This window comes from Sitophilus oryzae, unplaced genomic scaffold (genome assembly GCF_002938485.1).
Source record: "Sitophilus oryzae breed Bouriz unplaced genomic scaffold, Soryzae_2.0 scaffold_969_pilon_pilon, whole genome shotgun sequence".
Lineage (NCBI taxonomy): Eukaryota > Metazoa > Arthropoda > Insecta > Coleoptera > Curculionidae > Sitophilus > Sitophilus oryzae.
Window position 1 is genome coordinate 229,513 of NW_022147604.1, and position 12,214 is coordinate 241,726.

General features: G+C 32.0%; 1 protein-coding gene across 1 annotated transcript in view; it reads left to right on the forward strand.

The window, feature by feature from the left end:
• Nucleotides 1-12,214, forward strand: part of LOC115891156 (protein mesh-like) — a 65,447-nt gene that overhangs the window by 35,519 nt on the left and 17,714 nt on the right. Inside the window, 8 exon segments of the mRNA XM_030911556.1 lie at nucleotides 441-594; nucleotides 655-807; nucleotides 4,886-5,146; nucleotides 5,453-5,638; nucleotides 5,979-6,171; nucleotides 9,885-10,151; nucleotides 11,244-11,398; nucleotides 11,401-11,520. Of these exon segments, the coding sequence (XP_030767416.1) occupies nucleotides 441-594; nucleotides 655-807; nucleotides 4,886-5,146; nucleotides 5,453-5,638; nucleotides 5,979-6,171; nucleotides 9,885-10,151; nucleotides 11,244-11,398; nucleotides 11,401-11,520 (1,489 nt within the window).

A 12,214-nucleotide genomic window follows, 5' to 3' on the forward strand; every position in this document is an offset into this window, starting at 1 on the left:
AAAATATAACTTTGGTATGGATCTTAGTTCTGACACACCCTGTACATTTGAAAATAATTTTAAAGTATGCACATTGTCTCTCTACATATACCCATAAAAAAATTGTTTCTACATCTTTCCGGTTTCCTATAATCAACCGAGGCGAATGAGGTGCGCCACCCTGTATATCTAGCCCTAAAATTAATATCTAAAAAACCGTTCACCTAACGTTCAAATGAACGACTCCTTCAATCTATACCCACCTCTAGTTTGAATGCCTTTGCATTAGTATATAAGCTTAGTAGTTCTAAGATTTAGATTAGTCTATACTTTATATCGGTCAGTGGAAGACAATGTAAGTCGAAATTCTTTTAGTGTCAAAATATCCATTTTTTTGTAAAATAAATGTTTTGGGTTTTGAATAATAAATATATATTTCTTAAAAATGAATCCCTTTCTAGACAAACACCTTTCAAGCTGTTCTTGCTACCGACGAAGTCTACACATACGCCATGTTTAATTACCTTAACCTCGCCTGGACTAGTCACACTGAAGCTGGTGGAGATACAATAACTGGAGAAGGAGGTGTTCCAGCTTACATTGGATTCAATGCCGGTAAACAACTCAAGTAAAATTATGTTAAAACGGGTTTTTTATTTTTTTTTGTTAACAAAGGTAACGGAACTAGAAATTGGGAGTACAGTCCATACAGTCAAGCGTCAGTTTTGAGAGATCTTACAGCCACAGGTTTTGCAAATGGTTTTCCAGGAAGACACTTATTTAGGATTGATGAAAACATTCTTGTGGGAACTTGTAACAAGGATATAGGTAAATTAATATTGATAATGCGGAATTAAAATCATTGCGAATTAGAAATTTCAATTAAAATTTCCTATTGTAAATTGTAAATTATGATATACTAGCGTGTACCAGCGACTTCGTTCGCGTCGAATTAATCATTTGTAATGGTGATGATAAAGCAAAGCAAGAATTTCCATTAACATACAAACTGGATAAAATTTTCTCACATTTATGTCAGCATGAGAAAAAACAATATGGCGATATTATTATATAACTTATTAATATTTGAGGGGTAGTTTCATCTCGTTGGAATTTGACTTTCGAAAAATCCGTTTGCCAAAAATAAGCTTTTTACGTCAAGCAGTTTAAGCAGAATCGTGGTTAAGAAATTACCCAACTATTTGGAACACCCTGTATGAGTTTTTAAAAAATTTCAAAATATAATAACAAATATTGTAATATTTGATGGGCGTTTTCACCCTCTTGGAATTTGAGATTCGAGAAACCCCTCCTTATCGAATCTCTACACACCACAGTCAATCCGTTTGCCAAAAATCAGCTTTAAACGTCAAGCAGTTTAAGCAGAATCGTCATTACTCAATGATCATATTTTATGAAACACCCTGTATAAATTTATAAAAAATCTTAAAATAGGTAAAACAACAAAATAAAATATACGTGTTTAAGAGTTTTAAAATTTTAATATTTGAGGGATAGTTTCACCCCCTTAGAATTCGAGTTTCGAAAAATCCTTTCTTATCGAACCTCTACACCCTAAAGTCAATCTGTTTTCCAAAAATCAGCTTTTTACGTCAAGCGCTTTAAGCAGGATCGTGATTAATCAATGACCAGATTTTTCGAAACACCCTGTATATATTTCTAAAAAATCTTAAAATATATAAAAAAAAACCAAAATAAAAAATACGTGTTTAAGCGTTTTTTCGGAAACTTGACCGTTTTTTAAATAAAAAATATTGTAATATTTGAGGGGTGGTTTCACCCTCTTGGAACTGAACTTTCGAAAATCCCTTCTTATCGAACCTCTACACCCTAGAATCAACCTGTATGCCAAAATTGAGCTTCTTACGTTGAGTGGTTTGAGCAGGATCGTGATTAATCAGTATGTCAGTCACTTAAGGATTTTATATATTAGTATAGATTTAAAAAAAATGATTTTTTTGCTAAAATTTTGCGAACCACTGGATATTTTCTGGATTTTCTTTGTTGTAAATTTAATCTAATACCTGTGTTGCCATATTATCAAGAAAATATGTTTTTTAATAAGAAACTTTTTTTCTTTCGCGATTTTTTTTTTCGCGAAAAAAGCCGCATAGTCGTGTTTCTGGAGTTGACCTATACAGGACACCCTGTATATTTAATTGTCAAAATAAAACATAAATCACTATAGTATACCAAAACACTTTTACTTTAGCATCATCAGCAGGTGATCAAGAGTTCAGTCTTGATCATGACTGATGATGCTAACATGGTTAGCGAAACGCGCGTCCATTGTGAAAGTAAAAGTGTTTTGGTGTATTGTGGTGATTTAGTGTTTCATTTTGCTGTGTTACCAAAGGTTCCAACCCCCAACTGTAATATTTATTTGTGTTTATAATACAGACTGAGTCTTAAATAACTGCAAATATTTTTAGGGCTGGTATATTTCGAGCCCAAAAACAAGTCTATAATGGTTAGTTGGTTGGTTTAGTTAAGTAAGGGTTAGTTTAGTTGGTTAAAAAAATATTGAAAAGTTTGTACTTAATGTCAACGTTTCAACGAAATTTTTAAATTTTCAGTTAAATTCATATTTTTAAAGTAAAATAACTCGAATATTTTGGACTTATTTGAAAAACAGCAAGAGAAAATACAGACAAAAACCAGGCTACTAGTAACATAGCAAGTTGCCGGACGAATTTACATTTACCCGATTTGCGTTCGTACTAGAGATTCACTGCCGGCTAGTCGGCTGGTCAGGTAGTGGTCGAGAACTATCGATAGTCCCCACCATCGATAATTATCGATAGTCGGTCCTTTGACCATCGATTATTATCGATAGTTTTCGATAGTCATAATAATTAGTGAGTTTACCAGTTTTTAGGTTATTTTTTAAATAAATTATGTTTTGTGGGAGATCATTGACGTAAAAAACTACCCCAGACTCTTTAAATAACATTTTAATATTAAATCATCGCCTGCAAATGGATTGGACACATTACACATCACATACGTTTTTTTTATATTTTGATTTATGTTTATTATTGTTTATCACATATAAATTAAATTGCAAAATGCAAAGCAAAAATGCCAGATTAGGTCCAAAACACGTCCAAAATTCCGTTGGCCGTAAGCTTGAAGTTGACGTTTGACGTTAAAGTTGACACTTGACAGTTAACGTTGACAGTGTTGACACGACATTTGATAATTTTGACAATAATGACATATTGCGGATTGACTAACTGCTCCGAAAACTCGTTTAAAAGAAGATTCTTATTTATTTTCAGCCTATGTTAAAGAACCGATTGGTTGTGATAAAAAGAATTAAACCTGAATGTCTTTTCTTTATTGAAACTGGTAAATAGTAATAAAGACATAATTATCGAAAACTATCGATGGTCAGAAATGTAATATCGATAGTTTTCGATAGTATAAACTATCGATAAATATCGATAGGCTATCGATAGTTCTCGACCACTATGGTCAGGCAGTACGCAGTTGCAGTTGTGCTTGGACGGGTCGGTCGTGACACTAGGAATATGACGCGAGGAGTGCCGAGTATTTATTATTTTTATTTTAAGTGTTTACCTTCACTTAAGGTAACATTTAAAATAAAAATACTTAAATATTTATTATTTGAGTGTGTTTACAAGCCAAAATTAAAAATAAATAAATTCTCTAAACCCGAAAAAAACTAAAATATTACTGTAAATAAATAAAAGTTATAACAAGTGTTCAAAAAGACCACCTTCTTATGCTAGATAGAAGCCTAGGCGGTCGTAAAATTCCCGTCTGACATTGGCTAACATATTAGGGCTAATAGTTTGGAAAGCCTCTCATATTTTTACTTGAAGCTCATCCAGATTATTAGCCCTATTATGACCATAACCTTAGATTTTACATAATCCTTCAAAAAGAAATCATTGGGAGAAAGATCTGGTGATCTAGCGGGCCACAAAATAGTTCCATGTTCACTAATTAGACGGTTGGGAAAAGTATTGTTCAAATATTCTTGAACAATACGGGTATTGTGGGCAGGGCAACCATATTGTTGAAACCAGACATTGTGGAATCTTTCTCCCTATAACTCACGAATTCTAGCGACAATCTGCTGCTGTAACAAGTCCAAATACTTTGCAATAGTTAAATTACCCTTTATAAAAAATGGACCAATCATATGCTCCCCTACAAAAACCACCCCAAACACTTGCTTTAACTCCTGTTCTGCATTAATCAACACATCAGGCATTTTGTGTTTTGTGCGGACACGCACCCATGTGTTTCAAAATTATTAATAACTCTTGATATAGTAGGTAAAGATGGAATTGGCCTGTTTACAAAAGTTTGAGGAAAAATTGTTTGTATATCCCGATAAGACCTATTTTGTAAATACCATTTTACAATTTACAATTTGAATTTTTCACGAACTTCGTAAACATCCATTATTTTACTTAAAAAATAAATTTTACACGAGAGCTGTAGCGAGAATCTATAATAAATATCTAATCTAAATTTGTTTTGGCTATTAAAACACGAATAAATACAAATTCTGAAACATTCTTATCACATATCTACCTATTTTTATTTTATCGCATTTTTTCGCCTGCTTTTTATCCGGCGGACGGGTATACGCTAATTCGTCCGGTTCTGCCTATGTTACTACTACGGTGGTCCGGTCTGTATATTTCTTTTATCGGGGCCCTGAAAATATTACATCTGTACCTACTTATTTAAGACTCACCTTGTATTTATTTGTTCATCATTTGCGAATCGTTTGCGAATATTCGCATCTGCATTCGTATTCGAATGTTTAAAAATTTGATATTCGTTACATCACTAATCAATAATAGGCACATCTATGAAAGGTATTTGTACATTATTCATTTTCTAGATGGAGCAAATTTACCTCTAATGTTTGCTCCCGAGTCTGGAAACATGTTGGGAGGAACTGTAGTCAACATCACTGGACCATGTTTCAATCCTTCCGATCAGGTTCTTTGCAAGTTTGATGTGGCTGACGTGGTTTATGGTGTAGTAGTCAGTAGAAACAGAGCTATTTGCATTCAGCCACCTTTAATGGTAGAAGGTTACGTTAGGCTTGAAATTGCTATTGGACCTGGAACTTATAAATGGAAAGGGAGATACTATGTTGGTAAGTGATACCTTGATTGGGGATATCATATCACCCACAACGATGCTTTCTAAACATTTCTAGTACTTTGTGCCAAAGAGAATTAGATACTCATAAAAAGTACTTGATTTTATAGTTGATTTTTTATGAATATTGCTCAATCTAAGCAAATTTCAAATGAACCAATCAACAATAAAAGAATTAAAAAAATCAAAACTTAATTTTTTGTAAATGTTGTAACAAATGTATTTTTTTAGTCTTCATATTTAAATTGATTATTAATAAATATTTCTAACAAAATGATTTCTAATAATGTATTTTTTATAGAAAATCCTGCTAGTGCAGCCCAGAAAATTTACTTCAAAGATATGAAGGTCCATGACAAATCACCTGCAGAAATCAAAATAACATGGGAAAAGTACAATTTAACTACCAACGATAACGCAAATATTAGGATATCATTATGGGGTTACAGAGAAACAACTATTCGTCCTGCATTTTTGTATATTACAGGTAATCTTTAAAATCAATTATATTATATTATCATCATATTCTATTATCATCAGTTATTATCATATTATCAGAAAAACTATACATGTGAAACTTATCTACAATACAATTATTATTATAATAGAGGTATTAAAATAGTTTAACCAGTCTTATTATTAGTTACGCAGGTAAATTGGAATTAAATGCAAAAAATATATTCTCATTCAAACATACTTATTATATTTGGTTTAGTCAGAAAGTATACACTTTTGACAAACATTTAATGTCATATGTTATTTTTACCTACCAGAATAAACAAAGTATACCAAATATACTATTATGAAATTTTACTACCTACTTTTAGATATAGCAAGCAACGTCCAGAATACAGGAGAGTATACCATTGTGCCATCACAATATAGAAATAGAGAAAACACTTTCCTAACAGACATCAAGTTCGGTTTCATTCAAATAAATTTGACAGATACTATCCCAGTTCAGTCTGATTATAACAGCGCTGCACAATCGGTAGAAATCAATCCAGTAGTATGGAGTAGGTAAGTCTATAGTTCATATCAAATAAACTTTTAGTCACGTGATTAAGCTTGACCGGCACAGCGTTGCCCACCTTTACATATTTTCTTTTAATCAAAATATTTTAGGAAACAAAAATAAATTAAATATAAATATATAAACAGTTATTATTTACATCAACCAAACTCACCTTTTAACAGCACTTAAGGAACGTAAAGGGTCATTACTACCGCTTTGCCGTTCAAACTATTCTAATAAAGTTGCGATGAGTTTCTTACGGCTATTAAGTAATCTTGTACAATTCGCACTAAAAGAGGTTCTAAAAAGAACAATGTTCGACTGCAAAGTCTGCTAATAAACATTTTTAAGTTTAAAATATCATAACACTATTTATTTAAATTAAAAACTCGTAATACAAAACTAAAGTGTCAAAACGTATGATAATGTCAGAAAATAAATAAATAAATGTGGCAACTTGATATTATTTAGAGCAGAGCTACCACCTGAATTTCCAGCGCGAAATTTAAATTCCCGTTAGCCAGCCCGGCGCGGCGCACAGAGGTCATTTTGTTAATTCTAGGGGGAAATAAATATATGGTATTCAATATCTTGGCAGTTTAATCAAATTAAATACTTTGAAGTACATATTTTTACTAAATGTCAATAACTAATGTTGAACAAGTGCATAGAACAGAAGACATAGGATAAATACTAGTAGAAGTTTAACAGGACTAAAATTAGATTTAACAAGAATATTATATTACAGGTATCTAATTATTTATACATTTTGTCTGGAAACAACCTCAACAAACTTATTAAAGAGATAATTCTATATGGTAAAATAATGCTAGTATGTCGAAATTTTAATGATTTGCCATTGGCAACTGACTGAACTATTTGGAAATAAAATTGGTTTTCTGACTTAACAATAAATAACGTTTAACATAAAATTAAATTTGCCAAACTGTCTTCTTGTCTAGAATATCCCTGTTTCTAAGTAGAATGTCTACCACTACCATCGCACCCCCACTTGTAAAAAATCTTGACATTTGAAAAATTGTGTTGAAAGAACGCTCTTCAAAAATGCTTGTTTGCACTTCAACAATTCTATTAACTGTATGATCAACAAGCTGCTGTAATTTCACCTCTTCAGCTGTATCCGAAACTGTGATAGAATTTTCATTAGGGATACATTTCTTCTTCGCTTCCAAAAGGATATTGTAGTTGGGATATATATTTGCATTTCTCATTTTAGCCCCTTGTTGAATCAGTATGTACGATTTATATTTTTATAAAGCAACTTATATTTTTGGAATTATTTCCTCTTAGTTTATTGAAAATGACCTCTGTGCGGCGCCGAATATGTTCATGGTTGGCAACAATGAATTCAAAAATCGCGTTCTCGATCCTCGATTCCGTAACTAAAAGTTTAATTGGTATCAAATAAATGTATAATATACCGTATAATAAAAAATAGCGTCAAGTTGGTTTGGAAGTGACGGTAGATGACATTCAGCTTGACACTATATAGATATCGTCATAAAAATAGCAGGTTGCCATAATCCTTCCATAATATATCACATCGTCGGCTTTATGACGAAAAGGCGTATCTCGATTTTTGCTACTTTTCAGGAGAGCAATTTAAAGAAAATCACTTACTTTATTCGGCCAATAAATGTAAAGTCTTTATTTTTTAATAGTGTTTTTGTATTAACACTTAAACGGAGACATTGAGGAAACGTTCTGAAAATAAATTAAGCGTAAATTCTAATAAATAATTTATTTTTAGTTGTTTAATAGGGATAGGCCTTTTTGTTATAATAATAATAAATTTATTTCCGAACGAATAGTATACATACGCCCATGTAAAATAAATTTAAAAATGATGGTAAAGTGTTCTTAATAAGGAAAAAAAATACAATATTCACATTATGGAATACGTACAAGAAAATGCAATACATACATACAGAAAAATCTGAAAATCACCAAAAAATCAGAAACAAATATTTCTAAATACTTTTATTCGCGTTGGATTAGATCAACTGAAAGCAAAGACAATTTTCATTCCAGAAGCAAAGACAATAATCAATTAAAATACGATCTAGCTTATTTTAATAATATTGTTTTTTTATACAAAAATACATTTTTTTAACTAATATATTTTTAGTAATTATTCAGTTAATTGACGGCATTAATACAAGGCATTTAAACTCACGGTCCATTTAATAAAAACCAAACTAAACAAAAACAAAACATGTTTCTTCATTCGTGTCTTTTTGATACAAATAACTGTGGACTCACAGTTTCTGTTTTCCCTGTTCAATGATAAGAGATTCGACTTCCATTCTACGTGTTTATGCAGGATGATGATAGGCACAATAAATAAAATTTTCCAAAAATTGACAGGGATGAAAATGCCAATGGCCTAACAATGATAATGAGATAAAAATTATTTTATTTTTCGGGCTTTTTTGTTTTTGGTTTGTTAAAATGTTCTTAGGGACATTATAATTTTGGGAATTTTTCCATTAAGGCAATTTTCGTTTCGTTGTTTTGCTTTCGATCAATTTTTCTTCGGCCATTTATTCTCGGACAATCTTTTGCATACCCAATACAGCTATGTGCAGAGCCTAGCTCATTCTAACAATGGTTTTTGGCAAAAAAACAGACTCAAAATCACACTGTAAAAGAGAGCTGCTGCCATGATAGAAGTTTTATTTTGTCCCAAGCAACCATCAGAATATAATTAGGTAGAATGGTGTGATTTTCTCTCGCATGCATTTTCATAACTTAAAACAAAAGGACCTATCTCAAATTCCATCTTTCTTGTAGTATAACAATTGGTATAACAATTGATATAACAAAGAGCCCTATCTCAACATACGTCTCTTCGTCATAACGAAGAATTGTAGTATTTGAGATGGGGCAAATTTTTAAACGAATATAAAATGAAAAAGGTACAATATTGATATGCGCAAATTCGCTATGTTAAAATATGACCCATTGGGCATGTCATGATGTTCATATCTCAAAATCGCCAAAAATCGAGATACGCCTTTTCGTCATAAAGCCGACGATATAGTATAAAAGTCGAAGGAAATTCTAGCAGATATTTTATAAATAAAGTTTTATTCAGAACCTCGCAATTAGTGGTTTCAATTACACTTTATACTTTTTAGTTTACGATCATACACAATGTTTAAAAAATACAAAAAATTAAAATTAATAGAATAGCGTAGCAACAGCTTGGGTTAGTCAGTTGTACTCATAGAGAATGCCTAATGTTTAGCTTATAAAACAATCACCTTTTGATTTCTAACCAAAATTTCTCTTGACGGAAGATAATTAAAGGCCAAAATGACATTTGTCGCATATTTTGAAATATAATTAATGGAAAAGTCAAAAGTTTGATAACTTTTTCTACTAATTGAAAATGTCTACCACTAATTTTGACGTTCTGAATGCTTATATTGAAATTAAAGGAACAGACTTCTACGCTAATTGACACCACTAATTGCAAGTTTCTGAATTAAGCTTGCTTAATGGTTGACATACATATACAGAGTGACCGAAAAAATGGCTTCCACTTGGCTTGGAAATGACGAATAGTTGACATTCTCCATGTAATGATAGCTATATTCATTTTCAAGCCATCCTTAACGCCGTTATTTTTTCGATCGTATGGCAGTACCGGTTATTGCTACTTATGTGTGTCTTTTTTATCATTCTAATTTAGGCCCATCCCTCTTGGTTGGTACTTCGGCTGGCAATGGGAAAGACTTTACGGAACAAACTGGCCAGAATACTTGTGCAACGATTGGCTGCGAACTGACAGATACTTGAAGAACTTCGCACACGAACTACCTCAGTGTCCGTGTACTTTGGAACAAGCGCTAGCAGACAAAGGCAAATACATGCCTGATTGGGATTGTGACAAAGATTCCAACCCCACTTGCTATTACAACAACCAAGCTGTACATTGTGTTAAAACTGGATCACCAACGTAAGTTATAATACATAGTTTGCTTTGAATAATTATACAGGGTGGTCGAACTGTATTCCGGAAACTTCGGCAGCATATTCTGCACATAAAAATATGTAAAAAGTTCGTATAAATGTATGTCTGAAAATGCTTGGTTTCGGAGATACAGGGTGTAGAAGTTTCATGTTTATTTCGATTTTTTACAAATAATTTCTGAAGTAACGTCAATATTTGGATGAAATTTGGAGTTTTTTACACGAGGAATTTGATTTTGATGTCAATATGACTTCTATTTGTAGGGGGCGCCACTTACATGTGTTTTAACTGTTTCTGAAAAGTAATAACTTTTCGTCCGTACCTGTATAACTACTGAGTGAAAAAATGTCTCTTGACTACGCTACGAGCAACCTTTCTCAAGTGAGAAGATGTTGTCATTATATTAAATTTTATAAGTTTATTAAACAACTTGATCGATAGCCCATACCTACTGCAACAGCTCAAATTAGTGGTGCCTAGGTTGGAGTCCAGGAATAATGTCACATTTTATATGCCTTTTCCTCGCACTAATATCGCATTAAGATCTCCTTTATATTCTATGTGTAAAAATTATATAATTCAATAAGCGCGAAATGTGATATTAGTGCTGATTCAGTGGATTCTGTGATTCGCCATCTTTGCGATCATTTTAGCTCAATATGCTAATTTTCTTTGTGTTCATATAATGTTTGGTATCAACTCTACTATCAATTTAAAATTGAGATATTCAGTACATGTCATTATTGACAAAAATAAACATGTTGAGTAGATTGTTGTTATACGACTAAAATGATAAATTTGGCAACTTTTTCATTTTTTGAAATTAGTCATAAATTTTTCTTCGAAAAATTATGATAAAACCGTTTTTAGTGAACAGATGACGTTTGATTAGATGAAGAACATTCACACTAATAGTGTAAATAACAATCAAATGCCTGTCGGTTTAATAAAGTATTTTCATTATTATTCTACTATATTATGCGTGTGATTTATTCTGTTTTAAATTGCAATATTTCCAGAAATTTGCAAATAAACTTACAAACAGTATTTCAAATAATGGCATAATATTTCTTGTAGATTGGAAGGTTCTGAGCAGCAATGTTGTTACGACAAAAACCACTACCTTATGCTTTCCTACGATCAGCAGTGGGGTTCAAGTCCAAGGCGTTGCCACAATTTAGGTCTCATGCCTTACCAAAGAAGCCCTGCAAAGGTACCCACGTTATCTCAATGGTTAACGATGTTGTTCCCAAGTACCTGTGCTGTTTATGGCAAGATGAACAAGCCGTGGGATGCGAAACATTGAGATTTGAAAGGAGACCTACTCAGGATTGCGTAGCATATCAAGCACCAGGTAATTTTTTGATAAACAATGTTGAGCGATTTTTTCTGTTCACAAAGTTGATGTAGGTTATTCTACATACAGGGTGTTTCAAAAAATATGTACCATCTCTCGTAAAGAGATTCCTCATGTAAAAATAAGATTTATTTTTCATATCAACATAGGTCCGATTATGCTTTGTTTCGTAGCTACAGGGTGTTAGAGTCTTAATAATTTTCATTATTCACAGACATCGGTCACCAATATATTCTGCAAAAAAAGTCGCTCGCTTCAGATCATAAGGATTTTTTGTCACAAGTGTATTATTTTTGTAATTTCAACGCCTAGACAAAAGTAAAGCACTTTTACGCCTAAGCACAAAAGTACAAAAAATATATTATTAAACTGATATTAAGCGTCAATTTCAACGAGTGTACAAATTGTTACTCGATTACTTACAAGGCATTACTTTTTATATTATTTGCAACGTTTGGAATTGATTAAAAAATTATTTGTAATGCTTAATTTGTAAAAATATAGTATATTCTACTCGGAGTAAATATGTACTTTTGTGCCTCCCTGTTTACGCTAGTCCGTCAAACGTACAACCTCGTCAAAAAAAATATAATCTTTATTCCTTAGACAATACACTATTGTTCGGAAATAGTCTTAAGTCGAGAATGAAATTAGTATTATCTATTGTCAAAGTGTAAAATAAAAAGATATA